The 17,880-nt window shown below is 59.5% G+C and overlaps 2 protein-coding genes across 9 annotated transcripts in view; both read left to right on the top strand.

The window, feature by feature from the left end:
• The window catches only part of LOC116792532 (serine/arginine repetitive matrix protein 2-like), a 280,339-nt gene that overhangs the window by 242,706 nt on the left and 19,753 nt on the right, over positions 1–17,880 (top strand). The window contains 3 exon segments of the mRNA XM_032699541.1: positions 11,842–12,032; positions 12,205–13,240; positions 14,841–14,972. Of these exon segments, the coding sequence (XP_032555432.1) occupies positions 11,842–12,032; positions 12,205–13,240; positions 14,841–14,972 (1,359 nt within the window).
• LOC116792530 (PHD finger protein 7-like) lies at positions 256–10,452 on the top strand. 8 transcript variants are annotated; one of them, XM_032699535.1, is made up of 11 exons: positions 256–788; positions 886–977; positions 1,065–1,166; positions 1,323–1,447; positions 1,525–1,687; positions 1,775–1,881; positions 2,099–2,212; positions 2,342–2,460; positions 2,617–3,886; positions 4,451–4,582; positions 10,406–10,452. In XM_032699535.1, the coding sequence occupies exons 1-11, from the start codon at positions 746–748 to the stop codon at positions 10,434–10,436; spliced, it is 2,298 nt and encodes a 765-aa protein (XP_032555426.1). In that variant the 5' UTR covers positions 256–745; the 3' UTR covers positions 10,437–10,452. The 8 variants fall into 8 exon arrangements, 6 of the variants coding, with proteins under 6 accessions (XP_032555426.1, XP_032555428.1, XP_032555430.1 ...); XM_032699537.1 differs by lacking the exon at positions 10,406–10,452 and having other exon boundaries at positions 2,617–2,918; positions 4,436–4,568; XR_004359166.1 differs by lacking the exon at positions 4,451–4,582 and having other exon boundaries at positions 257–788; positions 2,617–4,019; positions 10,406–10,424.

Genomic DNA, 17,880 nt, shown 5'->3' on the forward strand with positions numbered 1-17,880 from the left:
AGTGGCTGCCCAACAGCCCTGGGTGGCTGCCCAGGGTCTGGCATTTGACCTGCGCTTGCTGCAGCAGCAGCCGCCCGGCTCGGTGGTTACCGAGGGCTCGGGACCCGCCTCGGAACCTCGGTTACAAGGGGCTGCCTCCCACTGGGTGATGGGGGGCTGGGGCCACCGCTGCCTGTATTTCAGGTGCACGATGCTGATGTCACAGTGGCCACTGTGACCCGTGAGGCCAAGGGCATAAACGGGACTCTGGGCTCAGGCCCAGTGTCAGTGTTACCTGGCAACGAGAGGAGGAGGAAGAGGAGGGACAGCCCCTCTGTTCCAAACGCCTCTCGATTCTTTTGAACAGAGAGTGGAGGAGCACTTGGAGGAGACTTCAGTGTTCTTCAACCAGACGACAGGAGAAGACAGCAGAGAGAGACCAGGCTCACACAGGGCTGACCAGCGAGTCAGGGGGCTCTACGCCTCAGGGCTCTGGCCCTGTGTTGCAAACTAGTCTCACTTCTGCCTCAGAACCAGGGGAGGAGCACCTGGAAGAGACCTTGGTGCTCCTCAACGAGACGACAGAAGGAGAGGGCAGAGAGAGACCAGGCTCACACAGGGCTGACCAGCGAGTCAGGGGGCTCTACGCCTCAGGGCTCTGGCCCTGTGTTGCAAACTAGTCTCACTTCTGCCTCAGAACCAGTGAAGGAGCACCTGGAAGAGACCTTGGTGTTCCACCGACAGGGACCCACCGCTGACAGTCACCATGTCAGACAGGGAGGAGGAGGCCCCCAGAGGGAGGGAGCCAGGTGAGAGCAAAGTGCCCCTCCCTCAACCTGGCAGAGGGGCTGTCAGGGTGGGCAGTACAGGTGTCATGCCTGGGGCCATTATCTCTCTCCCCTCCAGCATGCCTGCTGTGTCAGCAATCAGAGGCTGACCCAGACATCTGTGGACATAAAATCCAGAGAAATGGGATCTGTGCCCACGTGTTCTGCCTGGTGAGTTCCTCCGTGGGCTCTCTCCAGCTATCCAAGGGGTAGTTCTCACCACACTGTCTCATCATCAGTGCGTCATCTTTCCTTCAGTATTTTGCCAGCCTCCTTGATCAGCAAGAGAATGAAAGAGTAGGACTCCAGGGCTTTCTCCCAAGGGATATCCTACATGCAGTCAACCGAGCAGCACAGACGGTGAGAGCCTGAGAAAAGCAGGGAGATTTGTGCCAGGCGAGGTTTGCTGGAGCTTAGCTCAGACCCCAAGCAAGAAAGCCCAGCCCTTCCAACCAGCTCTGGGAGAGGGAGGAGGCCCTGAGGCTGCTGCTGATGGGGCTGCTCTGCTCTTTCCAGAGCTGCTGCATCTGTGGCAAGAGCGGGGCCACCATCTCTTGCTGTGATACAGAATGTGACCTGAGCTTCCACCTGCCCTGTGCCAAGCAGGGACGCTGTGTCACCCAGTTCATTACACCGTACAGGTACCTCCTGTCCCCTCCTTGCCACCACCAGGGAAGGGCCCAGCACTTCTCACCTCACCCACCCCTTTTCCCCCCAGGGCCTTCTGCCCCACACACAGCCCAGAACAGGCAGTGGAGGCGACTCCAGAGCCGGGCACCCAATGCCTCATCTGCATGGAGCCTGTGGAGCACAGAATGACCTTCAACACCCTGGTGTGCCCAGCCTGCAAAACCGCCTGGTTCCACAGAGACTGCATCCAAGTAGGAGTGGTTCTGTCACCCCGGGGGGCACAGCAGGGGCTCAGCAGCACCAGGGCCTCACTCTGGTTGCTTGTGTTTCTCCTGCAGGGACAGGCTCTGTGCTCTGGAATTTTATCCTTCCAGTGCCCCCTCTGCAGAAACACTCAGGAATTTCTCGTGGAGATGTTTCTCTTGGGAATCCGAATCCCCTTCAGGTTGGTGTCCTTCTGCCTGGTTCACAACACAGGGGGTGCAAGTGGCAAGTGCTGTGCCAGGGCCTGCCCCAGCAGTCCTGGCCCTGCCCTGTTCCGTGAGTCCCAGGTTCAGCTTCCCACAGGAGCTGGAAATGGCACAGGGGGAAGGAGCAGGGACACCCTGCACCTGCCTGATGCCAGGGCAGAGGGAGCTTATCAGTTTTCCCTTTTCCCTCAGAGATCCATCATGGGAGGAGAATGATGCGTTCGCTGAACTGGGAGACAGACACAGGCGCTGTGATGCCAGTGAGTGCCTTTGTCCAGGAGGCAGGCAGGAGGCAGAGGAGGAGGGGTAAGTTGCCAAAGCTGCACCCCAGGGTGCAGGACTTGAAGCAGAAGGGCCCAGGAGAAGAGCTCAGCCAGATAATCCCACACTTTGGACACTTTGTCCTCACCTCCATGAACCCATTTGCTTCCCCAGGTCCTGGGAACTGCTCCTGTGCTCCTCCTGTGCTGCTGAGGGCACCCACAGACACTGCTCTGGCCTGAGGGACAGTATAACCAGCTGGGAATGTGATGGCTGTGCTGGTCTGGGCACAGGTAACAGGCAAAGCACCCTGTTGATCCTGGGCCTGGCAGTGGGTGCTCAGCGTGGGTTTGGCAGAGCCTGTCTGCTCCAGGAGAGCTGGAGGCACTGCTCGGGCCTATCCTGCCCCAGATCTGGGGTGGCCTTGACATTCCTTCCTTTCCTCACAGCCCCCCGAGATGAGTCAGAGCTTGCTGGCCCCTGCATGGCCAGACAGTCAGGACTGGAGCCTTCTGACAGCTCCGGGGAACCCGAGACCACCAGCACCAACTCAGGCAGCCTGGTGCTACCAGGGCTGTCTCCCAGTTCTGCACCACTGGAGACCATCAGCCCCAGCACCAGCGTCCCGGTGCCATCTCCTGGAACTTCAGCACCACGGACCAGCAACCACCATACCAACCCCCAGGCAACATCGGAGCAGTCTCTGCAAACTCCCTCACAGGAGACGAGCAGCTCCAGCCCTGACAGTCAGGCAACATCGGGGTCATCCCAGAGCAGCTTCACAGCAACTGAGGACAGCAGCTGCTCCAGCAGTCGGGGGCCTGACCGCCGGCAAAACCACCCCCGTCGGCAACGTCGGGCCCAAAATCCACGCCTTCGGTCCAGAAGTCCCCAGGACAGGACCCGTGTGCCAACACCAAGTCCTGCGAGGCGCAGGCCCAGGCAGAGACCATCAGGGACATCCCGCAGGCAAAACCGCTCTTGCCTGCAACATCAGACCCCACATCCATCTGGCCGGTCCAGAAGCCGCCGTGACAGGAGCCGTGTGAGAGCACCGAGTGCTGGGAGGAGCAGCCGCAGCCAGGAAACATCAAGCACATCCCGCACACAAAATCGCTCTCACCAACAACATCAGACCCGAAATCCATCTGGCCGGTCCAGAAGTCACCATGACAGAAACCATGTGAGAGCACCAAGTGCTGGGAACCACACCCCCACCCAGGAAGCATCAGGGACATCCCACTGCCGAAACCGCGCCCGCCAGCAACGTCGGCCCCAAAATCCACACCTTCAGTCCAGAAGTCGACGTCACAGGAGCCACGTGAGAACAGCAAGGGCTGAGAGCTGCACCTCCACCCAGGAAGCATCAGAGACATCCAGCAGCCGAAACCGCTCCCGCCAGCAACGTCGGCCACAAAATCCACACCATCGGTCCAGAAGTCGCCGTGAGAGGAGCCATGTCCCAGCATCAAGTACTGGGAGGCGCAGGCCCAGCCAGGAAGAATCAGGGACATCCCGCAGGCGAAATAGCTCCCGCCGCCAAAGTCGGACCTCAAATCCATCTGGCCGGTCCAGAAGTCCCCACGGCAGGAACCGCACGCCAGCACCGAGTGCTGGGAGGCGAAACTCGAGGGAGACAGCAGCCAGGACCTCCCAAAGGCAACAGCACTCCCGGCAGCAGCGTCGGACCTCAAATTCATCCAGCGGATCCCGAAGTCGCCGTGATGGAAGGCGTGAGAGAGCACCCAGTGCTGGGAGTCCCACTCACCGCTCAGACGGTGAGACAGGGACTCACCACTGACACGTCCCACACCAGACAGAGAGGAGGAGGCCCCCAAAGGGAGGGAGCCAGGTGAGAGCAAAGTGCCCCTCCCTCAGCCTGGCAGAGGGGCTATCAGGGTGGCCAGTGTGGGGCTGGGAGCGGTGGCAGGGGGAGGCAGGAGCTGTCCAAGCATCCCGGGACTGGGACCCTCTTTTCCAAAGCACTGGGGTTCCCTTCCCCTTGGCCAGGTGCCAGGCAGGGGCTGGCGGTGGGTGCCCAGGGTGGGTTTGGCAGAGCCTGTCTGCTCCAGGAGCACTGGCAGTACTGCTCTGGCCTATCCTGCCCTGGGTCTGAGGTGGCCTTGACATTCCTGCTTCCCCTTCCAGCCTCCAGAGATGACTTGGACCTTGCTGGCCCCAGCATGGCCTGACTGTCAGGACTGGAACCTTCTGACAACTCCAGGGAACCCGAGACCACCAGCATTGTCAGACCCCAAATTCATCCAGCAGATCCTGAAGTCACCGTGACAGGAGCCGTGTTAGAGCTCCCATGCTGAGAGCTCCACTCACCAGTGGGACAGTGAGACAGGGACCCACCACTGACACGTCCCATGTCAGACAAGGAGGAGGAGCCCCTCGAAGGGAGGGAGCCAGGTGAGAGCAAAGTGCCCCTCCCTCAGCCTGGCAGAGGGGCTGTTGGGGTGGCCAGAGTGGGGCCAGAAGCAGTGTCACAGGTAGGCAGGAGCTGTCCAGGCATCCCGGGGCTGGGACCCTCCTTTCCTCATCAAGTGGGGCCCAGCTGGGGCAGGGGACACCTGCTGGGACACCCGTGCCCACAATGTCCCATCCTCCCCAACACCTCCAGCCCTGCCCTTCAGCCAGCCAGGCAGGGACAGAGCAGCCCTCGGGGTCGATCCCTCAGGGAAGCTGCCCCAGCCCTGCAGAGGTGCCATTGTCTCTCTCCCCTCCAGCATGCCTGCTGTGTCAACAATCAGAGGCTGATCTGGACATGTGTGGAGAAAAACTCCAGAGATACGGGCTCTGTGTCCACGTGTTCTGCCCGGTGAGTTGCTTCATGGGCTCCCTCCATGTTTTGACAGGCAGTCCCTGACACTCTCTCCTCATCAGTGCGTGTTGTTTTTTCTACAGTTTTTTGCCATCCACCTTCCTCAGCACAATGATGGTCGAGTAGGACTCTTTGGCTTTCTCCCAAGGGATATCCAAGATGTAGTCTCCCGGGCAGCACCGAAGGTGAGAGCCTGAGAAGAGCAGGGAGATTTGTGCCAGGCGAGGTTTGCTGGAGCTTGGCCCAGACCCCAAGCAAGAAAGCCCAGCCCTTCCAACCAGCTCTGGGAGAAGGAGGAGGCCCTGAGGCTGCTGCTGATGGGGCTGCTCTGCTCTTTCCAGAGCTGCTGCATCTGTGGCCAGAGCGGGGCCACCATCTCTTGCTGTGATACAGAATGTGACCTGAGTTTCCACCTGCCCTGTGCCAAGCAGGGACGCTGTGTCACCCAGTTCATTACACCGTACAGGTACCTCCTGTCCCCTCCTTGCCACCACCAGGGAAGGGCCCAGCACTTCTCACCTCACCCACCCCTTTTCCCCCCAGGGCCTTCTGCCCCACACACAGCCCAGAGCAGACAGTGGAGGCGACTCCAGAGCCGGGCACCCAATGCCTCATCTGCATGGAGCCTGTGGAGCACAGAATGACCTCCAATACCATGGTGTGCCCAGCCTGCAAAACCACCTGGCTCCACAGGGACTGCATCCAAGTAGGAGTGGTTCTGTCACCCCAGGGGGCACAGCAGGGGCTCAGCAGCACCAGGGCTTCACTCTGGTTGCTTGTGTTTCTCCTGCAGGGACAGGCTCTGAGCTCTGGATTTTTAACCCTCCGGTGCCCCACCTGCAGAAATAGGCAGGCATTTCTCATGGATATGTTCACCATGGGGATCCGAATCCCCTTCAGGTTGGTGTCCTTCTGCCTGGCTCACAACACAGGGGGTGCAAGTGGCAAGTGCTGTGCCAGGGCCTGCCCCAGCAGTCCTGGCCCTGCCCTGTTCCGTGAGTCCCGGGTTCAGCTTCCCGCAGGAGCTGGAAATGGCACAGGGGGAAGAGCAGGGACACCCTGCACCTGCCCAATGCCAGGGCAGAGGGAGCTCATCAGTTTTCCTTTTCCCATCAGACCACCACGAGGGGAGGGCTTGAATGCATTCGCCGAGCCAAGAGACAGACACAGGCACTGTGATGCCAGTGAGTGCCTTTGTCCAGGAGGCAGGCAGGAGGCAGAGGAGGAGGGGTAAGTTGCCAAAGCTGCACCCCGGGGCTCTGCAGGGCTTGAACAGAAGGGCCCAGGAGAAGAGCTCAACCAGATAATCCCATGCTTTGGACACTTTGTCCTCACCTCCATGAACCCGTTTGCTTCCCCAGGTCCTGGGAACTGCTCCTGTGCTCCTCCTGTGCTGCTGAGGGCACCCACAGACACTGCTCCGGCCTGAGAGACAGCACAACCAGCTGGGAATGTGATGGCTGTGCTGGTCTGGGCACAGGTAAGAGGCAAAGCACCCTGGTGCCCCTGGGCCTGGCAGCGGGTGCCCAGGGTAGGTTTGGCAGAGCCTGTCTGCTCCAGGAGAGCTGGAGGCACTGCTCTGGCCTGTCTTGCTCTGGGTGGCTTTGACATTCCCGCTTCCCCTTACAGCCCCCATGGAAGAGCCTGAGCCTGACGGCCCCAACCTGTCCACACAGTCAGGATTGGAGCCTTCCCATGAACCCGGGTCCATCAGCCCCAGCACTGGTAACCAGGTGCCATCGGGGATGTCTGCCAGTTCTCCAGCACCAGAGACCAGCAACCCCAGCACCAATCAACAGGCAACATCAGAGCAGTCTCTGCAATCTCCCTCACAGGAGACGAGCAGCCCCAGCTCTGAGAGCCAGGTGAAATCAGACTCATCCCACAGCAGCTCCTCAGAACCTGAGGTCAGCATCTGCTCCAGCAGTCCTGGGCCTGACCTGACACAAAACCGCTTGTGCCAGGAACGTCGGACCCCAATTCATATGGCCGGTCCTGGACTCCTCATGACAGTAACTGCATGTCACATCGAGTTCTGAGAGGCAAAACCCAAGGGAGACACTGCAGTGAGGACATCCCAAAGGCAAAACTACACCCAGCAGGAGTGTCAGACCCCAAATCCCCAGAGCCAGTCCCAAAGTCCCCATGACAGGAGCCATGAGCCAGCACCAAGTCCTGGGAGACGCAGGCCCGGGCAGACACAAACAGGGACATTCTGCAAGCGAAACCGCTTCTGGCAGCAATATCAGACCCCCAACACACAGAGCCAGTCCAGAAGTCATCGGGACAGGAGCCACGTGAGATCAGCAAGGGCTGGGAGGTGCCACAGCGGCCAGGAAGCATCGAGGACATCCCAAAGGCAAAATCAGTCCTGCCAGCAACATCGGACCCCAAATTAATGCAGCCAATGTAGAAGTTGCCGTGACAGGAGCCGTGTGGCAGCCCCAAGTGCTGGGAGATGCACCCCCAGCCAGGAAGCATCAAGGACATCACACACGTGAAACTGGTTCTGTCAGCAACTTATCAAATCTCTTCAATAAATGTATAGGACTGCTTTTTAAAATATTTTAGTGTATTTTCAAAATGATGCAAGTGGCACTTTGGATGTTGCAGCGTTTAGTAGATTGTTTCATCCTAATGTTTCACCTGACACTTTGGAGGCTATTGCAAAGCCCAAGGCTTAGTAGTATCTTTGTTCAGGTTTCCCTTTCATCCCCCTTGGCTTTTGGCACAGCTTTCCTTTCCTTCCTATTCTATGGTTTCCCCTTGGTGTTGCAAGGGAGACGTTGGGAATGTTTTGCAATGCAGCGGTGCCACCGCCTTGATGCACGGAAGGCAGGGAAGCAGTGGCGGGGTGTTGGCAGCCCCGTCCTGTCCCTGCTGCCGGCGGCCCGGGGGCAGGAGCGCCCCGGCGGTGCCATGGCGGGGTTCCCCTCAGGTGTGGGCAGCCTCAGCCCGGCTGTGCGGGGCGGCTCCGGCGGTGCCATGGCGGGGTTCCCCTCAGGTGTGGGCAGCCGCAGCCCGGCTGTGCGGGGCGGCCCCGGCGGTGCCATGGCGGGGTTCCCCTCAGGGCGGCCCCCGCTGCCCGCGCACGGCGGTGTTGCCGGGGCAGCCTCGTCCCCCAGGCACATCTGTACGCTGTGAGCCAGCGGCGACCGCTTCCCGCTCCAAGAGCCCGCAGAAATGGCTGCCTGGCTCCAAAGTGCCCGCCGGGAGCGCGCTGGGATCGCAGGGGGAGCTCTGCCCGGGGCAGCCCCCGCACTCAGTCGCCCCGAGCCTTCCCGCCCTCCCCGCACACGGCCGGCGCTTTGGGAACGGCCGCGGTCGGCGCTGGAGCGGCGGCGCTCGGGCACGAGGGAGGGCCGCGAGCCCGGGAAAAGCGTCGGGAACATTGTGGCAGCGAGGGGAGCGCGGGCGCGGAGCTTGGGCACCGAAATGCTCGTGGGCCCGAGCGGGGAAAGGGTCCCGCGCAACGGAGCGCAGGAGAGGACGGCGAGAGGCGAGTGCCGCGCGTTGGGCTTCGCTGCCCTGGAGGCAAAAACTGCCCCGTGCGCCACCCAGAGGTTATCCATCGACCTTTCCCAAAACCTGCCGAGTGGGACAGGACCTCAGAGCTGCGTCCCGGCCAGAGCCCAGGAAAGAAACCCCATCCCTTCCAACCAGCTCAGGGAAAAACATCCGGCTCCCAGCAGCTCCACAGAGGCTCCAGCACAGGAGCCTTGTCTCCCGGGCACATCTGTGGACTGTGCCCTGCCCAGAGCCCTGGGGCTGCCTGTGGAAGCCCCGAGGCTGCGGGATTTGCACAGGGTGGCCTTTAAAGGGCTCTCCCAACCCCAAGTCTTCTACCCTTGTACGGCTCTAATCTGCGCTGCAGTGTGGTACTTACACAAGGGGCAGCTATGCCCTGTGCTGGTTTAAAATCTGCCTGCCAGCTTGAATTCAGGCAGCGAGACAAAGACCCAGCTACCAGATTTTTTTGCTATTTACTAGGTGCCTCTGTGCCCAACGCTTGAGCCTGCCCAGGACTCGCTGGATGGCAGCAGAGCCTTGTGGTGCCTCAGCCACTCCTCCCAGTCCCATATCATCAGCAAACGTGCTGAGAGTGCTCTCCGTCCCTTCTGCCAGGTCACCGGGCAATCGGTCAAACGAGGCTGGCCCCAGCACTGAGCCCCGCGCTCACAACCCTCTGAGCTCTGCCATTCAGCCAGGTGTCAACCCCCTCAGTGTCCACTCGTCTAAGCCACACTTCCTGAGCTGCCTGTGAGGGTGTTCTGGGAGGTAGGGTCAAAAGCCTTGCTGAAGTCACGGCAGACAACAGGCACTGCTCTCCCCTCATGTACCCAGCCAGTCATCACTCCAGCAGAGCAGGCTAGGAGACTGGTCAAGCATGATTTTCCCTTCCTTTTATTCCACAGGCTTAGAGATGACATGCAGCATGAGCTGTTTGTCCCCTTTCTGGGGATGGAGGTGACACTGATGGGCCTATCATTTCCTGGGTCCCTCTTGCTGCCCTTTTGGAAGACTGGAGTGATGTCGGCTTTCCTGCAGCCCTCAGGCACCTCTGCTGGGGAATCAGCGTCCCTGATGTGCTGGCAGTGTTCCCTGTGCCAGGGGCAGGAGCAGAGATTTGCCTTGGCCAGGGCCAGAGCCCTGAAGTGGCACTGCCTGAACAGCACTTTTCGTGCAGCAGTGGCTGCCCAACAGCCCTGGGTGGCTGCCCCAGGGTCTGGCATTTGACCCTGCGCTTGCTGCAGCAGCAGCCGCCCGGCTCGGTGGTTACCGAGGGCTCGGGACCCGCCTCGGAACCTCGGTTACCAAGGGGCTGCCTCCCACTGGGTGATGGGGGGCTGGGGCCACCCCTGCCTGTATTTCAGGTGCACGATGCTGATGTCACAGTGGCCACTGTGACCCGTGAGGCCAAGGGCATAAAACGGGACTCTGGGCTCAGGCCCAGTGTCAGTGTTACCTGGCACCGAGAGGAGGAGGAAGAGGAGGGACAGCCCCTCTGTTCCAAACGCCTCTCGATTCTTTTGAACAGAGAGTGGAGGAGCACTTGGAGGAGACTTCAGTGTTCTTCAACCAGACGACAGGAGAAGACAGCAGAGAGAGACCAGGCTCACACAGGGCTGACCAGCGAGTCAGGGGGCTCTACGCCTCAGGGCTCTGGCCCTGTGTTGCAAACTAGTCTCACTTCTGCCTCAGAACCAGTGAAGGAGCACCTGGAAGAGACCTTGGTGTTCCACCGACAGGGACCCACCGCTGACAGTCACCATGTCAGACAGGGAGGAGGAGGCCCCCAGAGGGAGGGAGCCAGGTGAGAGCAAAGTGCCCCTCCCTCAGCCTGGCAGAGGGGCTGTTGGGGCGGGCAGTACAGGTGTCATGCTCGGGGCCATTGTCTCTCTCCCCTCCAGCATGCCTGCTGTGTCAGCAATCAGAGGCTGACCCAGACATCTGCGGGGAAAAACTCCAGAAACATGGAATCTGTGCCCACGTGTTCTGCCTGGTGAGTTGCTCTGTGGGCTCCCTCCACTTTTTGACAGGCAGTCCCTGCCACTCTCTACTCATCAGTGAGTTTCATTTTCCTGCAGTATTTTGCCAGCCTCCTTGATCAGCAAGAGAATGAAAGAGTAGGACTCCAGGGCTTTCTCCCAAGGGATATCCTACATGCAGTCAACCGGGCGGCACAGACGGTGAGAGCCTGAGAAGAGCAGGGAGATTTGTGCCAGGCGAGGTTTGCTGGAGCTTGTCCCAGACCCCAAGCAAGAAAGCCCAGCCCTTCCAACCAGCTCTGGGAGAAGGAGGAGGCCCTGAGGCTGCTGCTGATGGGGCTGCTCTGCTCTTTCCAGAGCTGCTGCATCTGTGGCAAGAGCGGGGCCACCATCTCTTGCTGTGATACAGAATGTGACCTGAGCTTCCACCTGCCCTGTGCCAAGCAGGGACGCTGTGTCACCCAGTTCATTACACCATACAGGTACCTCCTGTCCCCTCCTTGCCACCACCAGGGAAGGGCCCAGCACTTCTCACCTCACCCACCCCTTTTCCCCCCAGGGCCTTCTGCCCCACACACAGCCCAGAGCAGACAGTGGAGGCGACTCCAGAGCCGGGCACCGAATGCCTCATCTGCTTGGAGCCTGTGGAGCACAGAATGACCTTCAATACCATGGTGTGCCCAGCCTGCAGAACTGCCTGGTTCCACAGAGACTGCATCCAAGTAGGAGTGGTTCTGTCACCCCGGGGGGCACAGCAGGGGCTCAGCAGCACCAGGGCTTCACTCTGGTTGCTTGTGTTTCTCCTGCAGGGACAGGCTCTGAGCTCTGGATTTTTAACCCTCCGGTGCCCCACCTGCAGAAATAGGCAGGCATTTCTCATGGATATGTTCACCATGGGGATCCGAATCCCCTTCAGGTTGGTGTCCTTCTGCCTGGCTCACAACACAGGGGGTGCAAGTGGCAAGTGCTGTGCCAGGGCCTGCCCCAGCAGTCCTGGCCCTGCCCTGTTCCGTGAGTCCTGGGTTCAGCTTCCCGCAGGAGCTGGAAATGGCACAGGGGGAAGAGCAGGGACACCCTGCACCTGCCCAATGTCAGGGCAGAGGGAGCTCATCAGTTTTCCTTCTCCCATCAGGCTACCATCGTGGGAGAGCACTACTGCATTCGATGAGCTGGGAGAGAGACACAGGCACTGTGATGCCAGTGAGTGCCTTTGTCCAGGAGGCAGGCAGGAGGCAGAGGAGGAGGGGTAAGTTGCTGAAGCTGCACCCCGGGGCTCTGCAGGGCTTGAAACAGAAGGACCCAGGAGAAGAGCTTTGGACACTTTGCCCTCACCTCCATGAACCTGTTTGCTTTTCCAGGCCCTGGGAACTGCTCCTGTGCTCCTCCTGTGCTGCCGAGGGCACTCACAGACACTGCTCTGGCCTGAGGGACAGCACAACCAGCTGGGAATGTGACAACTGTGCTCGCCATAGCACCCGCAGACACTGCTGTGGCACGACAGTCTGCACGAACAACTGTGATTGTGACAGCTGTGTTGAGTACCTCACATGTAAGAAGCAAAGCACCTGAATGCCCCTGGGTCAGGTGCCCCTGGGCCTTGCAATGCGTGCCCAGGGTGGTCTTGGCAGAGCTTGTCAGCTCCAGGAAGGCTGGGGGCACTGCTCTGGCTTATTCTGCCTTGGGCCTGGGGCGCTCTTGACCTTCCTTGCTTTCCCTTACAGCCTCCGGTGAATTCTCAATCCTTGCTAGACTCATGGAGGAGTCTCCTGCTGTGTCAACAGAACACGAGAGCATCACCCCCAGCACCAGCCAACAGGCAGCATCAGAGCAGTCTCTGGAATCTCCCTCAGAGGAGACGAGCAGCCCCAGCCTCTATAGTCAGGTAACATCAAGGCCATCGCACAGCAACATCCCAGAAACTGAGGACAGCAGCTGCTCTCGCAGGCGGAGGCCTGACCGCCGGCAAAACCGCACCCGCCGGCAAAGTCGGCCTCAAACTCCACAACTTCGGTCCAGAAGTCCCCATGACAGCAGCCATGTGCCAGAACCAACTGCTGCGAGGTGCAGGCCCAGGCAGAGACAGTCGGGGACATCCCGCAGGCGAAGACGCTCTCGCCGGCAAAGTCGTCCCCAGAATCCACACCTTCGGTCCCCGAGTCCCCAGGACAGGAGGTGTTCGCCATACCTCCGGTCCCCGAGTCCCCAGGACAGGATCTGTTTGCCACCGCCACCAAGTCCTCGGAGGCGCAGCCGCAGCGAGGAGGCATCAGAGACATCCAGCAACCGAAACCGCTCCCGCCAGCAACGTCGGCCCCAAAATCCACACCTTCGGTCCAGAAGTCGACGTCAGAGGAGCCACGTGAGAACAGCAAGGGCTGAGAGCTGCACCTCCACCCAGGAAGCATCAGAGACATCCAGCAGCCGAAACCGCTCCCGCCAGCAACGTCGGCCACAAAATCCACACCATCGGTCCAGAAGTCGCCGTGAGAGGAGCCATGTCCCAGCATCAAGTACTGGGAGGCGCAGGCCCAGCCAGGAAGAATCAGGGACATCCCGCAGGCGAAATAGCTCCCGCCGCCAAAGTCGGACCTCAAATCCATCTGGCCGGTCCAGAAGTCCCCACGGCAGGAACCGCACGCCAGCACCGAGTGCTGGGAGGCGAAACTCGAGGGAGACAGCAGCCAGGACCTCCCAAAGGCAACAGCACTCCCGGCAGCAGCGTCGGACCTCAAATTCATCCAGCGGATCCCGAAGTCGCCGTGATGGAAGGCGTGAGAGAGCACCCAGTTCTGGGAGTCCCACTCACCGCTCAGACGGTGAGACAGGGACTCACCACTGACACGTCCCACACCAGACAGAGAGGAGGAGGCCCCCAAAGGGAGGGAGCCAGGTGAGAGCAAAGTGCCCCTCCTGCAGCCTGGTAGAGGGGCTGTCGGTGTGGGCAGTACAGGTGCCATGCCCGGGGCCATTGTCTCTCTCCCCTCCAGCATGCCTGCTGTGTCAGCAACCAGAGGCTGACCCGGACATCTGCGGGGAAAATCTCCAGAGAAATGGGTTCTGTGTCCACGAGTTCTGCCTGGTGAGTTGCTCTGTGGGCTCCCTCCATTTTTTGACAGGCAGTCCCTGCCACTCTCTGCTCATCACTGCGTAACATTTTTCCTGCAGTTTTTTACCAGCCACCTCCTTCACCACGCAGTTGATCGAGTAGGACTCAGGATTTTCCTCCCAGGGGGTATCCTAGATGTAGTCTCCCAGGAAGCACAGAAGGTGAGAGCCTGAGAAGAGCAGGGAGATTTGTGCCAGGCGAGGTTTGCTGGAGCTTGGCCCAGACCCCAAGCAAGAAAGCCCAGCCCTTCCAACCAGCTCTGGGAGAAGGAGGAGGCCCTGAGGCTGCTGCTGATGGGGCTGCTCTGCTCTTTCCAGAGCTGCTGCATCTGTGGCCAGAGCGGGGCCACCATCTCCTGCTGTGATGGCACAGGGGGAAGAGCAGGGACACCCTGCACCTGCCCAATGCCGGGGCAGAGGGGGCTCATCAGTTTTCCTTTTCCCATCAGACCAACATCATGGGAGGCCTTGAATGCATTCGCTGAGCCAGGACAGAAACACAGGAATTGCGATGCCAGTGAGTGCCTTTGTCCAGGAGGCAGGCAGGAGGCAGAGGAGGAGGGGTAAGTTGCCAAAGCTGCACCCCAGGGCTCTGCAGGGCTTGAAGCAGAAGGGCCCAGAAGAAGAACTCAGCACCTCCATGAACCCATTTGCTTCCCCAGGTCCTGGGAACTGCTCCTGTGCTCCTCCTGTGCTGCCGAGGGCACCCCCAGACACTGCTCTGGCCTGAGGGACAGCACAACCTGCTGGGACTCTGATGGCTGTGTTGGTCTGGGCATAGGTAAGAGGCAAAGCACCCTGGTGCCCCTGGGCCTTGCAGCGGGTGCCCAGGATAGGTTTGGCAGAGCTTGTCTGCTCCAGAAGGGCTGGAGACACTGCTCTGGCCTATCTTGTCCCAGGCCTGGAGCGGCCTTGACCCTCCTGCTTCCCCTTACAGCCTCCAGTTAAGACTCAGAGCTGTTGTTCTCATGAAGGACTCTTCTGACAACTCCAAGGAATACGAGACCATCACCCCCAGTATGAGCAAACTCCATGCCAACTGACAAGCAACATCGGAGGAGACTCTGGAATCCCCATCACAGAAGATGAGCAGCTCCAGCTCTGACAGTCAGGTAACATTGGGGTAATCCCAGAGCAGCTTCCCAGCAGCTGAGGACAGCAGCTGCTCCAGCAGTTGGAGTCCTGACTGCAGGCGAAACCGCTCCCACCAGCATTGTCAGACCCCAAATTCATCCAGCAGATCCTGAAGTCACCGTGACAGGAGCCGTGTTAGAGCACCCATGCTGAGAGCTCCACTCACCGGTGGGACAGAGAGACAGGGACCCACCGCTGACACGTCCCATGTCAGACAGGGAGGAGGAGCCCCTCGAAGGGAGGGAGCCAGGTGAGAGCAAAGTGCCCCTCCCTCAGCCTGGCAGAGGGGCTGTCGGGGCGGGCAGTACAGGTGCCATGACCGGGGCCATTGTCTCTCTCCCCTCCAGCATGCCTGCTGTGTCAGCAACCAGAGGCTGACCTGGACATCTGCGGGGAAAATCTCCAGAGAAATGGGATCTGTGCCCACGAGTTCTGCCTGGTGAGTTGCTTCATGGGCTCCCTCCATGTTTTGACAGGCAGTCCCTGCCACTCTCTCCTCATCAGTGCGTGTCGTTTTTTCTACAGTTTTTTGCCATCCACCTTCCTCAGCACAATGATGGTCGAGTAGGACTCTTTGGCTTTCTCCCAAGGGATATCCAAGATGTAGTCTCCCGGGCAGCACCGAAGGTGAGAGCCTGAGAAGAGCAGGGAGATTTGTGCCAGGCGAGGTTTGCTGGAGCTTGGCCCAGACCCCAAGCAAGAAAGCCCAGCCCTTCCAACCAGCTCTGGGAGAAGGAGGAGGCCCTGAGGCTGCTGCTGATGGGGCTGCTCTGCTCTTTCCAGAGCTGCTCCATCTGTGGCCAGAGCGGGGCCACCATCTCCTGCTGTGGAAATAGACTGTGACCTGAGTTTCCACCTGCCCTGTGCCAAGCAGGGACGCTGTGTCACCCAGTTCATTACACCATACAGGTACCTCCTGTCCCCTCCTTGCCACCACCAGGGAAGGGCCCAGCACTTCTCACCTCACCCACCCCTTTTCCCCCCAGGGCCTTCTGCCCCACACACCCCAGAACAGGCAGTGGAGGCGACTCCAGAGCCGGGCACCGAATGCCTCATCTGCATGGAGCCTGTGGAGCACAGAATGACCTTCAATACCATGATGTGCCCAGCCTGCAGAACCACCTGGTTCCACAGAGACTGCATCCAAGTAGGAGTGGTTCTGTCACCCCGGGGGGCACAGCAGGGGCTCAGCAGCACCAGGGCCTCACTCTGGTTGCTTGTGTTTCTCCTGCAGGGACAGGCTTGGCGCTCTGGTCTTTTATCCCTCCGTTGCCTCCTCTGCAGAAATAGTGACACATTTCTGAAGGATATGTTCACCATGGGGATCCCAATCCCCTTCAGGTTGGTGTCCTTCGGCCTGGCAAGGGGCAAGTGCTGTGCCAGGGCCTGCCCCAGCAGTCCTGGCCCTGCCCTGTTCCATGAGTCCTGGGTTCAGCTTCCCACAGGAGTTGGAAACGGCACAGGGGGAAGGCAGGGACACCCTGCACCTGCCTGATGCCAGGGCAGAGGGAGCTCATCAGTTTTCTTTTTCCCATCAGACCACCATGAGGGGAGGGCTTGAATGCATTTGCCGAGCCAAGAGACAGACACAGGCACCGTGATGCCAGTGAGTGCCTTTGTCCAGGAGGCAGGCAGGAGGCAGAGGAGGAGGGGTAAGTTGCCAAAGCTGCATCCTGGGGCTCTGCAGGGCTTGAACAGAAGGGCCCAGGAGAAGAGCTCAACCAGATAATCCCATGCTTTGGACACTTTGTCCTCACCTCCATGAACCCATTTGCTTCCCCAGGCCCTGGGAACTGCTCCTGTGCTCCTCCTGTGCTGCTGAGGGCACCCACAGACACTGCTCTGGCCTGAGGGACAGTATAACCAGCTGGGAATGTGATGGCTGTGCTGGTCTGGGCACAGGTAAGAGGCAAACACCCTGTTGACCCTGGGCCTGGCAGCGGGTGCCCAGGGTAGGTTTGGCAGAGCCTGTCTGCTCCAGGAGGGCTGGAGGCACTGCTCTGGCCTATCTTGCTCTGGGTGGCCTTGACATTCCCGCTTCCCCTTACAGCCCCCATGGAAGAGCCTGAGCCTGACGGCCCCAACCTGTCCACACAGTCAGGATTGGAGCCTTCCCATGAACCCGGGTCCATCAGCCCCAGCACTGGTAACCAGGTGCCATCGGGGATGTCTGCCAGTTCTCCAGAGACCAGCAACCCCAGCACCAATCAACAGGCAACATTAGAGCAGTCTCTGCAATCTCCCTCACAGGAGACGAGCAGCCCCAGCTCTGAGAGCCAGGTGAAATCAGACTCATCCCACAGCAGCTCCTCAGAACCTGAGGTCAGCACCTGCTCCAGCAGTCCTGACACAAAACCTGACACAAAACCGCTTGTGCCAGCAACGTCGGACCCCAATTCATATGGCCGGTCCTGGACTCCTCATGACAGTAACTGCACGTCACATCGAGTTCTGAGAGGCAAAACCCAAGGGAGACACTGCAGTGAGGACATCCCAAAGGCAAAACTACACCCAGCAGGAGTGTCAGACCCCAAATCCCCAGAGCCGGTCCCAAAGTCCCCATGACAGGAGCCATGAGCCAGCACCAAGTCCTGGGAGACGCAGGCCCGGGCAGACACAAACAGGGACATTCTGCAAGCGAAACCGCTTCTGGCAGCAATATCAGACCCCCAACACACAGAGCCAGTCCAGAAGTCATCGGGACAGGAGCCACGTGAGATCAGCAAGGGCTGGGAGGTGCCACAGCAGCCAGGAAGCATCGAGGACATCCCAAAGGCAAAACCAGTCCTGCCAGCAACGTCGGACCCCAAATTAATGCAGCCAATGTAGAAGTTACCATGACAGGAGCCGTGTGGCAGCCCCAAGTGCTGGGAGATGCACCCCCAGCCAGGAAGCATCAAGGACATCACACACGTGAAACTGGTTCTGTCAGCAACTTATCAAATCTCTTCAATAAATGTATAGGACTGCTTTTTAAAATATTTTAGTGTATTTTCAAAATGATGCAAGTGGCACTTTGGATGTTGCAGCGTTTAGTAGATTGTTTCATCCTAATGTTTCACCTGACACTTTGGAGGCTATTGCAAAGCCCAAGGCTTAGTAGTATCTTTGTTCAGGTTTCCCTTTCATCCCCCTTGGCTTTTGGCACAGCTTTCCTT

Source organism: Chiroxiphia lanceolata, chromosome 11 (genome assembly GCF_009829145.1).
Source record: "Chiroxiphia lanceolata isolate bChiLan1 chromosome 11, bChiLan1.pri, whole genome shotgun sequence".
In the NCBI taxonomy this organism is placed as follows: domain Eukaryota; kingdom Metazoa; phylum Chordata; class Aves; order Passeriformes; family Pipridae; genus Chiroxiphia; species Chiroxiphia lanceolata.